Source organism: Daphnia magna, linkage group LG7 (genome assembly GCF_020631705.1).
Source record: "Daphnia magna isolate NIES linkage group LG7, ASM2063170v1.1, whole genome shotgun sequence".
NCBI lineage: Eukaryota > Metazoa > Arthropoda > Branchiopoda > Diplostraca > Daphniidae > Daphnia > Daphnia magna.
This window is the reverse complement of record NC_059188.1, coordinates 13,249,048-13,265,634: the sequence shown is the minus strand read 5'-3', so window position 1 is coordinate 13,265,634 and position 16,587 is coordinate 13,249,048. Positions and strand designations below refer to the sequence as shown.

Below are 16,587 nucleotides of genomic sequence, written 5' to 3'. Positions count from 1 at the left end.
ATTTTGGCAACGGGAAATCCGTCCAGCAACTGTAGAAATCTTTTTACAAATGCATCGCATATAGATTTTTTTCAATTACACAGAGATGTTACAGTACGTTGGCACGCGTATGGGCCTTACATAATAAATAAACCCCTCTTTCCATAGATACATGTTTGAAGCAACGCAAGTGGGATCACTTGGCATTCGTTCAATGCCTCCGGACAGCTTCCCCACTGTTATTAGGGTTGTTTTGAAGTCTGTAAAGCTACTGACTGAACATGTAACAACGTGATTTACATACGAACGAAAGATAATATTCCCCCTAACATTGAAACGGATTGCTCTTAATGGCGTTTTAATCACGCGCCATCGGTGTTCTTGAAGTATATCTATACAGTATCCTGCATAATCATTGTGGAGAGTTAGGCTGCAAGGAAAAAGAGGGAAACAAGATTCTCTGACCCTGAACGAAGACGAAAAGGTAATTAGACGATATCTTCGTGAAACGACTGCGTGCCTCAGGAAACAACGTCTAATTCAGTATGTCGATGGCGTTGTATCTGAAAACTGGACCCCTTCCGCGTTACACGTAGCAGCCACACAGATTGTTGTAGTTCACCTTGGCCAAAGAGAAGTTTGCCTCGAGTTCGTTCAACTCTGAACAAGTCACTGTTCAATTTAAGTATATATTTCGTACAGACTTTGTTGACAGAATTTGCCATTCTACTTGCTTATGCTTCGGAAAAACAATATGGCAAAACGGACGCTCATTTACTGTTACTTGATTGGCATAGCAGTTCTGTTTACGGCCTGGGTAACGATTCATTCCCACAAAGAGATTGTCGCCATCTATCGCTGGAATTCGCCCGTCTCTTCCGATATCCCTCACTCGGCATCGACGTACACGCAAAAGGTTTGCCGTGATGTCTCATTGAAAATACTCGACTGCTTTGCCTAATGAGTATGTCTGATTTCGTTTTAAACCAAATTCATCAGGCAGACAAAGCTGGTGATGTTCGACCTGACATTCAGCAACGTGAAGCAGCAAAGAAACTATTGGCTGACAATAAGAACAGCACGTCTCGCTCATTCAAACTCATTCTGATGTGGAGTACGTGGATGTCAACGATGGCCGACGAACCGCTGGTCAAGGCCCGTTGCCCAGTCACGTCATGTCTTTTCACGTCAGACATGTCGCTCATTCATCAAAGCGATGTCGTCGTGTTGTACATCGACACGCTGACAGATGTCCCGATGAACCGTCAACCGCATCAGCGTTTCGTTTTCGCCCAGCTCGAATCGCCTGCCAACACCAAACTGGACACCATCAGCGATCCTCGTCTCCGGTACGACTATTTCAACTGGACCATGACGTACCGGAGAGACTCTGACGTCATCCTTCGCGATTATTATGGCTCTCTAGTGAAAATCAGCAACAGCACAACAAGAATAATCAAACAGAACGAAGCCACTCTAATCAGGAGCAAAACGAAATTAGTGGCTTGGTTTGTGGCTCATTGTACGACGCCCATCCGCAGGGAAGAGTACGTTCGCCAATTGAGTCAGTTCGTGACGGTCGACATCTTCGGCCGTTGCAGCCAAGAATGCCCGTCCAATTGCGACGACATGTTGCGCTCCGATTACAAATTCTACCTGGCCTTGGAGAATTCGTGGTGTCCAGACTACGTGACGGAGAAGTTCATCCGGCCGCTGGCGTACGACGCCGTGCCGATCGTCTTAGGCGGCGCTGATTACGGCCGTTTCGCACCTCCGCATTCTTACATCAACGTTCGTGATTTTGGTTCTGCTAAAGAACTGGCTGACTATTTGATGGTGCTAGACAAATCAGATGATCTTTACGCACGTTACTTTGACTGGAAAAGAGACTATGACGTCACTCTTCTCGATTTGTCCGGCTGGTGCGACCTGTGTCAAATGGCCCACGACGACTCTTTGCCGAACAAATCCTACCGAGACATTAAACAATGGTGGATGTCGGACGGAGGAGAATGCGAAACGAATTCTACCAAATTATATTACTGAATCTTTCACGCTGTTCCGATTTTGTGTATGTGCTCTCTAAGAAATATCTCGGGGTTTTTACCGAGAAATAACTCGGTAATCAACGTCCAGACTTTTTTGTCGGCATTTTTTTACCGACAATTTAAATCAGGAAAACAGTGGTAATCCGAATACTATTGTCGATTTACCTTTATTTTCCCAAAATTTGGGGGGTGTATCCACCCCCTTCATTCTCAAGGTCCAGACGTCTGGTTTCCCCCTTCTACGGTTCTACCCCTACTGTATTCTTGTATTTTCAAGGTCTGTCTGTCTAAATGTGTGCAGACGTCCTTCATCATCATGCAGTACTTTGTAATATCATAAACGGTTAAGACATTATTTTAATTGTTATTGAATAACATTAACTTAAAAATTTTTATTTCTAATAACTTTATTTAATGCCAACTATTTAATTTTTTGTCGATATTTTAAAACTATTACCTCTCTTCGACCTACTACTATTCGTTTAGCTCTGAGCTGGTGGTTATTGGGGGATTCGAACCATAGCACCATACGTCTTTTTCATATAAATATGATATTTTACCACTGTGCCACATTGACTATTATATGTGCATTACAGAATGCACTATATTGTGAGACATGTGTAGGGTGATAGAAAAATTTTCATAGAATTGAAAATCTTATATGTTATGAATATGAATTAGACTTTTGGCCATTAACGTTCCATATAAATTGATTTTACGATTGTCGAATTGTCGAAAAAAGAATTGCAAATTAACAACTGCACTCATTCTCTTCATCTTGAGGCCAAAATGGAAAAAATGTGCCTCCCCGTTAAAAAATCCTTATTTGTTAGGATAACCAATTTGCCAAACCTAAGGGAAAACAATTTTTTTTTTTGTAATCCTTCATTCTTACATAAACAATACAAACAAAAATGTCCCCCACACCTAGAATAAAAATCAGTTAGATAATTAGGCAAGGCCTCTGGCAATTCTTTTGTTTACTTTTCTTTGTTACGATCGCCAACCCGCCCTAATATGTTTGTCCTTCAATCGGAATACCGTGATTGATTATCGGAGATTTTTCTTAGCCTTTAAAAAATCATATTGTAGGGATTTTGGCGTAAAATCAGTGAAAAACCGACAAGTATATCGGTAAAAATGTACCGAAATGTAATCTCGGAATTTTTTCCCGACATATTTCTTAGAGAGTGATTATTTTATACATTAAATAAATAAGTACTGTACCCATTAAAAAAATAGCTGTGGATTCCTGAAAAAATGAATCCAAGCAACTGATGATTGATTGGAGGGCTTTGAATGTGTTGCAAAGGATAGCCAGTAGCCACTCCCTCCTCGCGCCAACTGACTGCCCCGTCCAAGTTTCATGGGCAACCGTTTGTCCTTCTATTGTATGCTGGTGAAAGGTACTGTACAAGTCACAAAGCAAGTCGGCTGCTGCTTTTCATTTTCCGATTTTGATTCACTTTATTACGTCTGATTTCGATTCGATCATTCTATTTTCAAGGGGGCCACATTTACACCGGCCAGACAACATTTTCGATTGAACAAATCTACTCGTCCTTGATTCTGATTTTGAAAAGCTGTGCCGAACCGTGCTCCTGTTTTGGATTGCGAAAACAAGTGGCACATGTTGTAAACTAACCGTAAGATAACGATCGTTCGAAAGGCGATGCGAAATAACGATCAAAAACCGAACGGGCAGGGCGCAAAACCTTGTATTAAACTTTAAGACGCGGGCGAAGATAAAAAATGAGGGGACAAAAAATGGCGACCAGACGCTACAGTTGCAAAAACGTGACTGCCTCGTTAAAACACGTCATTCGATCACTTACGACAAAACAAAAGAATAAAGATGCGCGAATTAGAGAAACAATAGATGAAAAAGGGGGGGTAAATTAAAGGCGCGCGCGAAGCCCGGCCGAGTTGCCATGGCAACTCGGTAACACAGCCGGCCCTGCTGCGGTAAACATTAAGCAGCACTCAAGGCTTCCAAGCGACATAATCGCACAACCGGGCGGGTGAAGGTCTTGCCGGACTTCGTAATGATTTCGGCCGCGCGTACTACACCATCAGAACCAGGTAAAACTCTGGCAACACGACAAATTGGCCAGTGTCCGCGCGGCGACTTTGGATCCACCATAAGCACCATGTCGTTCACCTCCAAGTTGTTTTGCGATCGGGTCCATTTGTTGCGGGTCGTGAGGGTCGGCAGGTATTCCCGTAACCATCGGCTCCACACCTGATCCACGATCTGCTGTGCGTGAAACCATCTTCGGCGAAAACATTTGATTTCCGGGTCGATGACGTCAGCGGGCAAGTGGGGATTGGGGCGCCCCAACAAAAAATGATTCGGGGTTAACGGCTCGAATTCTTGCGGGTCCGCACCTAGATCCGTCAACGGTCGATTGTTGAGTAGGCCCTCAACTTCGATGACGACCGTTGCAAAGGTTTCCTCCTTCACCGTCTGCTGACCGAGAATAGCGCGCAGGGCCTCCTTGCACGAGCGAACCAGACGCTCCCAAACACCTCCGAAATGCGGGGCAGCAGGCGGGGAGAAGTGCCAACGAATTTCTTTCTGAGCAAGTTGGTCAGCAATTTTCACGTCGTTAAGGCGGGTAACCGCCTCACGCAGCTCACGTTCTCCTGCAGTCAGATTGGTACCGTTGTCGCTAAAAACATCGGTCGGGGCACCCCGACGACTGACGAAACGGGTAAAAGCCATTAAAAAGGAATCCACATCCATCGACGGGGTAATTTCGAGGTGGATAGCACGGGTGGAGAGGCAGGTAAAAAGTGCGATCCAACGATTTTCTGTTCGCCGGCCAATTGAAATAGGGAAAGGACCGAGGTAGTCCACTCCAATACGGGTAAATGGAGGGCTGAACGGTTGGACCCGCTCCGCTGGAAGTGGGGCCATCATCGGCTGAAACGGCTTGGCTCTCATGCGGGAACAATACAGGCAAGTCGTGATGACCGACTTTGTCGCTTCGCGTCCTTTCAAAACCCAGTAACGAGCACGAACTTCAGCAAGAGTGCGATCAGCTCGTCCATGAGCCACGGAAATATGCGCCCAGCGTATGAACAATCGGGTAAGCGGATGCTTGGGTTCCAGAACGGCAGGATGACGGGCTTCAGCGCTGATGGGGGCATTTTCAAGGCGGCCACCAACACGAATGATTCCGGCGTCATCTAGATAAACGGACAGTTTCAGCAACCGAGACTCCGGGCGAACGGACTTCGCCTTCCGCAAACTGCTTAAATCGTCAGGGAAGGAGTCGCGCTGCGAAACACGAATTAAAAGGCGACGGGCTGACTTCAGCTCGTCCGCACTCTGCTGCCGGCCCGTTTTCAACTGCTCACTTTGTCCGGTCGCTGCTTCTTCATGATTGCCATCCAGAATAGACCTTTCTCTGGCACGTCTCCGATGAACGAGGATCTGGATGTTGCGAACGAATCTTTCAATCCAAGCGGCGATGCGAATTAGGCGATGTAGATTATCGGCTCGTGCCACAACGTCATCTACTGGCCCGCTAGGATTGGCGATTAGGAAACAGCCAATGGACTCGTCTTCGTGGTCGATCAATTCAGTAGCTGGAATCTGGGCCGGCCATTGCTCGGGTGGCAAAACTAGAAACTCAGGTCCACGGTACCAGCGATGATTTGGATCGAGCTCGGACGGACAGAGACCACGACTGCATTCGTCTGCTGGGTTAAGTGCACCAGGAACATGTCTCCATTGCGAAGGGGTCGTTGAATCCAGGATCTCAGCTATTCTGTTTGCGACAAACACGTTGTAACGACGATGGCTGGCGTGGATCCACCGAACAACAGTCATCGCATCAACCCAGAAAAACACATTCGATATGGGCAGAGTCAGCTCCTTCAACAGATAGTTTGCTAACCTGACTGCTAGCAAAGCACCTTGAAGCTCCATCTTCGGAATCGAAAGCTGATGGATGGGAGCAACTCTTACTTTTGCCATTACGAAAGAGACTTCGACCTCGCCAGAGGTTTCAGCTCGAAGATAAATTACAACACCAAAACCGTCTTTCGATGCGTCCGAAAAAGCGTGCAACTGAAAAGAACGATACGCCGACTGGGGACTAGTCAAGAAACTTCTCGGGATGTTCAGCAGTTCGAGCATCGGCAGATGTTCCACAAAGCGCCCCCAACGATTCAGAATATCGGCGGGCAGAATCTCATCCCAGCCACCTTTGAGTCGCCAGATGTCCTGAAGGATGATTTTCGCCACCAAAACGACGGGTGCTAGGAGACCAAGAGGATCATAGATGCTCGAAATTGCCGAAAGAATCGAGCGTTTTGAAAAGGCCTCTTCTGTCTTCTTAAAACGGAAAACGAACTCGTCTCGCTCACAACTCCACAGATACCCCAACGTGCGCTCGGTGGGCAAATCGTCAAAATCTAGGTCGAGCTCGGGAACCAGACGAGAGGAAGACGGAAGTTGGTCCAACAACGAACGCGAAGAGCTCAGAAACTGGACGAGGTCGAAACCACCGAGCTTGAGTAGTTCAACCAGCTTCTGACTGATGGAAACGCCTTCATCCACTTCGTCGAACGACGACAACAGGTTGTCCACATAAAAGCTGGAACGAATACGCCTCGCGACTTCCTTCAGGTGTTCGGGCGCATCCTTTTCGAGACGCTGAAGGGCAAAGCTGCAAACCGTTGGCGATGAGACAGCACCGAAAATGTGCACCGTCATCTGGAATTCCTGGATAGGGTCTTCAGTTCCAGGCTCGCGCCACAAAAAACGAAACATTGTGCAATCTGACTCACGAACCAGCACTTGATAAAACATTTTCGCAATGTCTGCAGTAACGCCAATTCTCCTTTCACGGAAGCGAAGCAGCACGGCCAATAACTGCGTGGTGAGATCCGGACCTTTCAGCAGGATGTCGTTGATCGCGGTTCCTTTAAACCGGGCAGCAGCGTCGTAAACGAGACGAATCTTGCTGGGCTTCGTTGGATGTCGAACCGGATGATAAGGTAGGAACCACACCTTGGAACCGGGAGCTGTAGAAGTGACTTTCACTGCGTGGCCGCTGCAAAACACCTCCTTCATCTGCGCCGTAACTGCTTGGCGAAGGTCGTTGTGTAAAAGAAGTCTCCTCTCCAGTGCGAAGAACTTGCGACGTGCAAACTCTTTGTTGTCCGGCAACTTCGGGCAATGCGGGCGAACGGGCAAACCTACTTCGTAACGCGTTCCAGTGTGCCGAATGGTCGACTCGAGTTGGTCCATTGCGGCACGGTCTGACGACGACATAAATGTACTGGGGGCATCACGAACTGGGAGAGATTGGGTTTTCCAAAACCTTTCGACGCACTCTTCCAGCTGCTCGATCGTTCCCAGCTTAACGAAATTTATGCTTGGATCTTCCACTGCCGGTAATGGATAGGTCCTCCCAACAACGCACCAGCCAAATGGGGTGAGCACAGCATTAGGGCCCCGAACTCCAGATGGAGGGCGACGAACCTCGATGTTTAGATGGGCGTCTTGAACGTCCATCCCGATCAAAATCTGGACTTCACCAGCGTCTCGAGCAGGAAAGTTGAGGTCACGAAGATAATCGAACGAAGCGAGAACATCTTTTATCTTGCGTTGCCCAACATTTAGACGAGGCACAACAAAGGCGTCGGAAACCTTGTAGTTTTGGTCTCCCTCTAGCGACGAAACGGAGAAGCCCACAAGACGAGTCTCGACGACCGGATCGTTTCCATGGAAGGTTCCAAAACGAATTTTGCGTGGCCGGCCCGTAAGACCAAGCGCATTAGCCGCGTCTTCACGCAAAAGGGTAGCTTGGCTCCCGGTGTCGAGCAGAGCGAAAACGTCAAGAGTCCGGCAACCCGCACGAAGTCGGACGGGAACCACGGCCAAGAGAACATCAGATGTCAGGCGGGGAGCAATGGCGAGTGTTTGAGGTCCTTGAAAACATTCTTGGCCTCCGGCGGATGACGGGAACTGACGAGGTGTGCTTTTCTCAGGAAAAACTCTCTCCGCACCATGCAACAGCGAATGATGACGTGCACGGCATCCGGTGGATTCACAAGCGGGTTTTGAACGACAATCCGCACTGCGGTGCTTTCCTCCAAGACAGTTGAAACATACGCCTTTCTCCTTCGCCACCAGCGCTCGTTCACTCGGTGACTTCCTCTGTAATTCGGGGCAAGAAACAAGTCGATGAGCACCGCCGCAGCCTGGACACTCGACATCTACGTCTTTCGCTACTTGGGTGGCTAAGATGGTAGGGGGTGGCCGAACGGGTGGCGGTTTCAGAATTGCAGGTCTGCTTGAAGGGTGCTTTTCAACGGCTGGCTTGGGAAACGTAACACGCTTTTCACGAACATCAACCTTAGGCGCCAACTCGAATGCCGAACGAGCCATCCGCTCCTCTTCCATGAACCGGTCTAAGTCGCTAAGGTCGACACCTTTCGGTAAGCGCTTACGTGCGTAACGGGCCCAGCGATGGCGAAAGACAGGTGGCAGCTTCTGTACTGCTTGATCAAGATTAGCAGCACTCTTAAGATCGTGCTCCAATCCCCCTTGTTCCAACACCACAACAGCTCCGTGCAGCTGATCAGAAAAACTTTCAAGCGCCTGGCGATCACCCGGCTTGACGAAGGGAAGACTAAGAAGATCGTGTATTTGACAGCGAGCGATCTGCTCGCTCGAACCGTAGTGCTTCTTAAGATAGGCAAGAACTGCAGTGTACCCACGAGGAGCCTTTAACAATGGCGAGATGCGGCGAAAAACGCTAGGGCCAACCCACTCGGTAAGAATGGCCAAACGCTGGGCATCGTTCGGAATGACGTCGTGGACGAGGGCTCGAAATCTTGAGGCAAAGAGAAGCCAATCTCGAGGGTCGCCATCAAACGGTGTCCTACACGTGAACGGGGCCGAACCTCCAAACATCCAAGGCATGGGCGCTGCAGCGGGTAAGGCCGTCGGTTTCTGTTCCAGATCGTCGATCCAGCTATCTGCGCTCTTGTCGGATGGCCCGGTGGGAAGCAGCACTTTGTCACGAGGCTTACTCTTCGGCAACGGAATATGGATATCGTCATCTGGTTCACTGTAAGAACTCAAGGAGGTCGGCGAAGGCGAACGAACAGACCTCTTTGACAACTTCTCGTTCATACGAAGACGTGCGATTTCTTCCTCGATTTTCCGTTCCTTTCGTTTGGCCCCGATACGAATCTTCTCCTCACGTAACTTACGGGCTAGCTCGTCCAGAAGGTCATTTTCATTCTTTTCTTCTTCTCGCCGCTTGCGTGCAAGTTCAAGGTCGAGTTCGGCAGCAAGGCGTTCTCTAGTCAGAGCCGAAAGGGTAGAGCTCCGCGAACGATGAGAAGACGAAATGCTGGCGGCAACCGAAGACCTGGAGCTGGCCAAAGAAGACGGGCGGCTACCCTCGGCCTGATGATGACTGTCACTAACGGGATCGACAACCACTTCGGTGCGAGAGACATCTTCCTCACGGGAATGGTGGGATGTACTGGTAGGCACACCCCGCGAGGCAGATTCGGGTTGACGGGTCGACTCAACCACACCGGGGCGAGATGTGCTGACGGGCACATCCAGCGGGGCGAACTCGGGTTGACGGGTTGACTCGACAGAACCGGGGCGAACTTGAGCTCTCGTGCGGGTCGTTGCTCTAGGCGCTGGTTGTTCGGTATCATGGCCGGGGCGACGGGCTGTGGCAAATTCTTCATGAGCCGTATTATAATCATGACGCAAATTCTCCAACCAAGTGTCGTCGGTGACACCCAATTTTGCACAATAACGATGATGGTAATACATACATTGCTCATAATGATCGTTGGCCTTCGTGATGAGATCGTTTGAGTAGATGGAAGGACCTGTCTCGTGAATCACCATCTTGACTTTATTCACGTTGCGGGTGAAATTTCTTCGATGATGGGAACGTTTGCTGATCAAGGTTGCAGGATCGAGACGACTTGTCGAATCCGAGGCGAACGAACGAGTCGGCGAAAGGCCTCGAATAACAGCATCAGGAGCGGCAACGATCAAATCAGCATCACGAAGCTCATCTTGAGTAGCCATGATGAATTCAAGAGAGTGGACACGATGCTCGGAATGATAAAAGAAAGGCTTGGAGAGCCACTTAAATACTGGCACGTAAAGAAAGCTTTTGCTCAAAATCCGGGAACTCTGACCGTTACCCCTCCTGGGCTGGCGGTTGATTCAGCGTTGGGATGTAAAGAGACAAAAGCATAAAAGAAATATCCAGTGAAGAAAATGAACGACGAAAACCCAATGAAGAGAACGAATGACGAAGAATGAATGTCGAAAAACGAATGTTGCGTTAAAGTTACCAGGGTCGAATCTCCCGGGTTTCGGCACCAAAAATGTTGTAAACTAACCGTAAGATAACGATCGTTCGAAAGGCGATGCGAAATAACGATCAAAAACCGAACGGGCAGGGCGCAAAACCTTGTATTAAACTTTAAGACGCGGGCGAAGATAAAAAATGAGGGGACAAAAAATGGCGACCAGACGCTACAGTTGCAAAAACGTGACTGCCTCGTTAAAACACGTCATTCGATCACTTACGACAAAACAAAAGAATAAAGATGCGCGAATTAGAGAAACAATAGATGAAAAAAGGGGGGGTAAATTAAAGGCGCGCGCGAAGCCCGGCCGAGTTGCCATGGCAACTCGGTAACAGCACACAAGCACCCCACATTTTGGGCCATACGTAACTACGCATAGCTTTTATCAACAGCAGCTATACGCGAACTACACTACAGTCTACTAGGTGAAGTAAAGCAATGCTTTCCCCGCGGATGGTTCGCTTTTCTACAGTCGCCCGTGTCCTTCTTCCAGTCTTAGTCGTGTCCACATTTGTCATTGGTTGTAGCCTCGTGGCGAACCTCATGTCGCCAACGTCTCAGCAAATGCTAACTGCACGTCCGTGTTGCGAGCAACAGCTGCAGCCGATGGCATCAGACGCAATCCGAAATCTAATTCTGGAAAAAGAAATACTACAATCAAAACTCAATGAATTTCTAAATGAAGGTAGGAAGAGTTTCCTCTTGAAAAGTGCCAAATTTCTGAGACGAGAAAACCTGAAATTACTTGCCAAATTGAAAGTGTACGAACAAGAGAGACGGCGCAAGGCGGAACAGAGTACAATCGCATCGAGCGAAACATTGGTTGGCGAAACCAATCTTTCTCAAATCAAAAAAGTGACAGTTAATCGAGATTTTTTCGATTACATATCAAATTGTTTGCGGGACTCTCCTTATGCTGGCGTGGAGAATTACACCCGCTACGCAGTGGCTCGATTAGGTCTTGCGCCATTGACGAATGTCGAACCGCTTCTACCTGAATTCGGACCGGTGATAAACGATGTTCTTTCTTTCCGATATCCCATCTCTGTTGCTGCGTCGTGCCCATCAGCAGCTTTGAGTGGCAAGTCAACTGTCTTCATAGCCGTCATATCGGCCACGATGAATTTCCATCAGCGAACGACGATTCGACGGACGTGGAAGAGTCACGTTCAAGCCGTGCATCGAAACGGTCCGTTGGCAATAGCCGGTTTCGCTTTTATTTTGGGGCTTTCGGAGGATGACGGGACGCAACGTCGAATTGAAGAAGAGAGTCAGTTATACGGCGACGTTATCCAGATTGGGATGTCGGATTTCTACAGAAACTTGCCGCTAAAAATAGCTGGCCTGCTCAACTGGCTGCGCAGCCATTGTGCTGGCGAAATTGACTTTCTTCTTAAAGTCGATGACGACGTCTACGTCAATGTGAGTAATCTCGCCCATTTCGTTCGTTCCTATCGTCATTCCAACATGTCGGTCTTCGGTTCCGGTACGCCAATTAAGGGTCACGCTTATCGAGGTATGTAACGCCGTAGGCCTATAGCACAGCATATAAAACACATATACACTAATACAGAACACTATTGTGCCTTTCATAACAGAAGGGAAATGGCAAATCTCGTACGCAGAATGGCCGTGGATTGAGTATCCTCCCTACATTTTAGGGGCAATTTCGTTAATATCAGGAAGTTCAATCCTCCCGTTATTAGCTGCCTGTCAAACGACGCCCATGCTGCCATTTGAAGATGTCTACTTTTTCGGACTGTGCGTGGAGAAAGCCGGCATCAAGACCCTTCATTTATCAGATCGAACTGGGTATGACATTATTCGTCTCGATATTTCGTTCGTCTCTCCCTGTTTTCATATCTGTTATCTGCAAAGCTAAATTATTACTTTTCCTAGGCTACTACCCCCAAACATTAGTGTATAAACATATTGTGAGAGCTGCTGATCAAAAAACAAACAAAAAAATAACATAAAAAAAAATATAAAAAAAAATCGATTCAACAGGCCTTTCCGACGCTCAGTGCACCATACTCCCACGGTGTGCGACGTGAACGCCATGGTTGCTTGGCGTATGAATGATGCAGGTGTCACCAAGCTACGGGAATTGATGGAATCATCCCATCAGGTGGCAGAGGATGTCTACACAAATAAGACCCAGTGTATCGTGGTGAATGGAACAAGAAGATCATTCGACCACACTGAACCAGTCGTCCAATAATTTAACTTAACGATTTAGTTTTGGATGACATTATGTTATTGTTACGTACAGAAAAGAAATGCAAACAGCCCATCTTCGTTTTCATTCTTACATCGAATCGTTTGTGTCGGCCACCGGTGAATAAGAAAATATATCATTCCTCTTTGTTTGATGCAAGTGTGCTGTGAATCTGTCTTAGTTCGTACCTATGTCGCGTTTGCGATACAAACTGGACTATGGATTCCAGAAAAAAAAATGAATCTGATGATCCAACTGATGATTGGAGGGCTTTGAAAATGAGTAGCAAAGGATAGCCACACCCTCTCTCCTCGAGACTGCCCCCTCTACCGTCCGTCCACCGTCCGGTCCACCATCCACCAGCATCCTCCCTGCCACGTCTGATTTGGGTTCGGTCGTCCATCTGTGATGTTTCCCTCCACTTCAGTAGCTCATTATTCGTTAATAAACCTCATAGTGCTCTTGGCTATCACCTTCATCGTGGCACTGTCTCTTCGTTCTGCAATATCCATGAAGCTAAACGTTCGTTTTGTTGGAAGCAACAGTTTTGCTGATGACCGGCATCCTGATGCCGGTAGCAGAGCAGTAGATTTCTTCGATCGCCGTTACTTTGACACGAGAAATTATCTAGTCAGCCACGTTGACAGTGACCTATTCCATCGAAGCCGAATGCCCGTCAAGAAATACACCAAAGAAGATGTGGTCAAATGTTTCGATTTTTTGTCGTCGTCCCGCCAAAGCGGAAATCACCGGCCCATGCATTTCGCTTTCGTCGGAGATTCGACCGTTCGCCAACATTTTGTCAGCTTTCTCAAAGTATATTTATTCAATTATCGTTTAGTTGTATAGGTTTTCATTTAGTTTCATTTTTCTGGTTTTCCATTGACCAAAATGTGCCCACTTCTCGACCGTTGCACTGGAAAATGAAAATGACAGTGGATCCCCGACTACGATCGAAAGACAACGGCGAGCAATTCTTCAGCGTTCGCTGAATACTACTTTCACGAGGACCGTAACGTGACGAGCGCACTTTTAAATAACCTAAGAGTCTCCTTTTATTGGCGCGATCTCATCAGAGAAGAGGTGCTAGCCGATTTCGAACGATGGACATCGGCGAGCAACGATGGCAACTCTACATCGTCACCCGACTTCATCCTATTAGGTACTGTAGGTAAAGCAGCAGTTTCTGCACAGTTAAAAGTAAAATGTACACTTAACCCCACTTGCAAGTGGGGAAAATGGAAGTACCCACTTATAAGTGTAGATGCCCACTATTAGGTGTATGCATACACTTAATTATACACCTAAAATTAAGTGTATCCCCCCACTTAGGTACTAAGTGTGTTTAAGTGTACCCTAAAATCCTATACTTATTCCTAGCAATAGGTGTACAAATAGGTGTATAATAAGTTGGCTAAATTTAAGTGTACAAAATTTTTTAAATAAAAATATTCAATTTGTAGGAAAAAGCATCATCAGTCAAGTCTGACCATGCTATATTCTGTATTTAAAAACAACATGTCTCAATCGAACAAACTGGGACAATAATATAACAATAATACAATACAATATAATATGGTTAATATAACTGAGGACAGTGTAGATGAGTGTTGGCTGTATAGTTGATGTCTCGGTTGATGTGCAGATTTGGCTGAGATGAACAGCTGTGCTAAACAGATCAGGAGCGGGGACTAAAGCTGATTTTCAGATGAAGCTAAATGAAAAGAAGAAAAAACATCAGTTAACTTATAAATACTTGAAAAATTATAGACATTTCTTATACCTGATGTAGGTAAATTTCTTTATGTCACCATGAAGACTAATTGCTGAAGAAGCTGTGATGTAGACATGAGAAACGGGCCACAGTTGGGGCAATTTAATAATAAGAAAAAACAAATGTCAGTTAACTTAAAACAAAATTGAATAATGAGACATTTATTATTATACCTTATAAATGGAAAACATTTTCAATATCGGCATGATGACTTGTTGCTTTAAAGAAGTTAAATGGAGTTGGCATTCTGTAATGAAATGAATAAGAGATGTTAGGACTTATCGATAAAGGTTCACTTCTCAAACAAGCTAGTTTAAAACTTTACAGAGTAACATAACAATTTTAGATTGCTCAAAAAAATTAAGGTTTGATGTAGCATTTTTAAAACTTAAACGCCAGTCAGAATAATCATATAAATATAACAGCTATGAAATAACATCAAAACATGGAAAAAAATGTGTGAAATACTTTTCCCCAAAAACTTTTCTTACCAGATTTGATGAATCCACTATATAGTAAGGATATTAGTTGGAATCTTGATAGGGGATTCAATTCCAGAGCAGTAAATGGCGAGTTGATTCCACAAATTTAAAAAAGAGAAAATGTATTAACAGAAAAAAACTTGAAAAAATTCATTCCCTGTTGGAGGATAGATAGCGTCACAACAAGTCAACAACAGACTCACAGACTGAAATGTTGCCAAATTTCAAATGGAAGAGAAATTGCTCGAAGGCAAGAGCGCGAGGAGAAACAAAGGGTTTTACAAGTGTGTTGTACACTTGTGGATGGGTACACGGGAAATCGTTTATAAGTGGGCTTATACACTTTTAAAAAGTGTTGACGATGTCCACCAAACCTACACTATGAATGGGTACACTTAATAAGTAGGCTTAGGTGGGCAAGCCACTTTTAACTGTGTGTTCAACCAAACGCTGTTCATTTTGACGGCCAGCAGTCTTAGCAGTCTAGCTTTACACAAACCACAAAGATGATGGACGACGAATTTAAGAATAACCATTCTATATGCGCTTTCGCGTATATAATATGAACCGCAGGAATAACGGCTCACCATGTCGGCACCAACGACGTCAGCCACAATTTAGAGATGTACGTCAGTCTTTTGGAAGACAAACTGCTACCTCTAGTCGAAAAAAGCCTGGCTGCTCATCATCGACGACAGAAAATGGTGTGGTTGTATCAAAGCCGAACGGTCGAAGAAACGACTCCCGATGCTTACGACATCTATCCCGACCAGATTGACAAATACAACAACGAGATTCGCCGCGTTTTCAAGTACGTAAATAAGAAGAAATAGAAAAATTCCTATCCACAGATTCGTATAATGATTTTCATTCGAAATATTATTTGAATTGAACGCGCAGCGGTTCAGGAGTGGTCATCTGGGATTCCATCAGCGCCATTGTCGAAGAAAACGTGCGGGCGTGCGCGCTGACTGCATTCCAGCGCAGGGACCAGAAGATGTACTCCAATTGTTATGATTTTATCCATCCAGGATTTGGGGCTGTATCCTTGGGAAGTCAGTTGATCTTCAATCACCTATGCTAAAAACCGACTATAAAACCAGCAAACGATGTATAGGTAGGGGAGAGTGGGGGCAATTGATACACTTTTTGGTTTTTTGTATTTTTTGGAAAAAAACTGAAAAATTTAATATAAAAATTATATAGAATTGTAGCCTATTATCTCAGCTACTGAACGATATTTTTTTTTATTAGAAAAAATTAATTATAATAGTAGTAAATTGTAAAAAACTGAGGTCGCTTCGAGTGTTTCAATTGCCATGGTAGCAGGGCAATTGAAACGGTGTGTCGACGCAATTGCAACGTGGGTTTTCCCATAAGAAAGCTTCTTCATACACACATAAAATGAAAATCACAATATCTCAGCAGCCACAACTGCTAGTGTGATCAAATTTTACCATTAGGTACAATGCGATTTAAAGATTTTTAAAATATGCTTAAAGTAGATCGTTATTTAGTTTAAAATATTTAAAAAATTAAATAAAAAAAAAACCATTAAGCAACATGCTTTTTTTAATAAATCCCAAACAGCGAATACAAGTATTTTAGTTGTCTTAACATGATGATTTACATTTGTTTAAATAAATTACTTCAAATACTTGCAAAAAAAATGCAACCACTCGCAGACAGGGAATATAAACAAAGTGTTTCAAT

At 45.6% G+C, this 16,587-nt stretch overlaps 4 protein-coding genes and 1 long non-coding RNA gene across 6 annotated transcripts; 3 read left to right on the top strand and 2 right to left on the bottom strand.

Moving 5' to 3' along the window:
• The first annotated feature begins 715 nt into the window (after positions 1-715).
• Positions 716-2,951, top strand: LOC116928159 (alpha-(1,3)-fucosyltransferase C). Its single transcript, XM_032935263.2, has 2 exons — positions 716-895; positions 979-2,951. Exons 1-2 carry the CDS (start codon positions 716-718, stop codon positions 2,023-2,025), a joined length of 1,227 nt encoding a protein of 408 aa, XP_032791154.2. The 3' UTR covers positions 2,026-2,951.
• Positions 2,952-3,999: 1,048 nt separating this feature from the next.
• Positions 4,000-10,110, bottom strand: LOC116934425. The gene has a single exon (XM_045176787.1). The coding sequence runs from the start codon at positions 10,108-10,110 to the stop codon at positions 4,000-4,002; it is 6,111 nt and encodes a 2,036-aa protein (XP_045032722.1).
• Positions 10,111-10,747: 637 nt separating this feature from the next.
• On the top strand, positions 10,748-12,772 carry LOC123474019. The gene is made up of 3 exons (XM_045175801.1): positions 10,748-11,916; positions 11,999-12,212; positions 12,408-12,772. Exons 1-3 carry the CDS (start codon positions 10,839-10,841, stop codon positions 12,619-12,621), a joined length of 1,506 nt encoding a protein of 501 aa, XP_045031736.1. The 5' UTR covers positions 10,748-10,838; the 3' UTR covers positions 12,622-12,772.
• A 219-nt stretch (positions 12,773-12,991) lies between these two features.
• On the top strand, positions 12,992-16,082 carry LOC116928161. The gene is made up of 4 exons (XM_045176263.1): positions 12,992-13,434; positions 13,555-13,780; positions 15,448-15,685; positions 15,775-16,082. The coding sequence occupies exons 1-4, from the start codon at positions 13,027-13,029 to the stop codon at positions 15,956-15,958; spliced, it is 1,056 nt and encodes a 351-aa protein (XP_045032198.1). The 5' UTR covers positions 12,992-13,026; the 3' UTR covers positions 15,959-16,082.
• LOC116932742 lies at positions 14,075-15,062 on the bottom strand. Of its 2 annotated transcripts, XR_006648937.1 has the most exons (4): positions 14,884-15,062; positions 14,566-14,639; positions 14,402-14,453; positions 14,075-14,332 (listed from the first exon to the last, which is right to left on the bottom strand). It is a non-coding gene; the product is annotated as an uncharacterized LOC116932742 (long non-coding RNA). The 2 variants fall into 2 exon arrangements; XR_004399678.2 differs by lacking the exons at positions 14,566-14,639; positions 14,884-15,062 and having other exon boundaries at positions 14,402-14,526.
• Positions 16,083-16,587: the final 505 nt, after the last annotated feature.

Coding starts and splice junctions, on each gene's coding strand:
- LOC116928159 (XM_032935263.2), top strand. CDS start 716: ATGCTTCGGAAAAACAATATGGCAAAACGGACGCTCATTTACTGTTAC. Junction 896..978: donor CATCGACGTACACGCAAAAG/GTTTGCCGTGAT, acceptor CAAATTCATCAG/GCAGACAAAGCTGGTGATGT.
- LOC116934425 (XM_045176787.1), bottom strand. CDS start 10,110: ATGGCTACTCAAGATGAGCTTCGTGATGCTGATTTGATCGTTGCCGCT.
- LOC123474019 (XM_045175801.1), top strand. CDS start 10,839: ATGCTTTCCCCGCGGATGGTTCGCTTTTCTACAGTCGCCCGTGTCCTT. Junction 11,917..11,998: donor TAAGGGTCACGCTTATCGAG/GTATGTAACGCC, acceptor CTTTCATAACAG/AAGGGAAATGGCAAATCTCG. Junction 12,213..12,407: donor CATTTATCAGATCGAACTGG/GTATGACATTAT, acceptor TCGATTCAACAG/GCCTTTCCGACGCTCAGTGC.
- LOC116928161 (XM_045176263.1), top strand. CDS start 13,027: ATGTTTCCCTCCACTTCAGTAGCTCATTATTCGTTAATAAACCTCATA. Junction 13,435..13,554: donor ATTTTGTCAGCTTTCTCAAA/GTATATTTATTC, acceptor TGAAAATGACAG/TGGATCCCCGACTACGATCG. Junction 15,686..15,774: donor GAGATTCGCCGCGTTTTCAA/GTACGTAAATAA, acceptor TTGAACGCGCAG/CGGTTCAGGAGTGGTCATCT.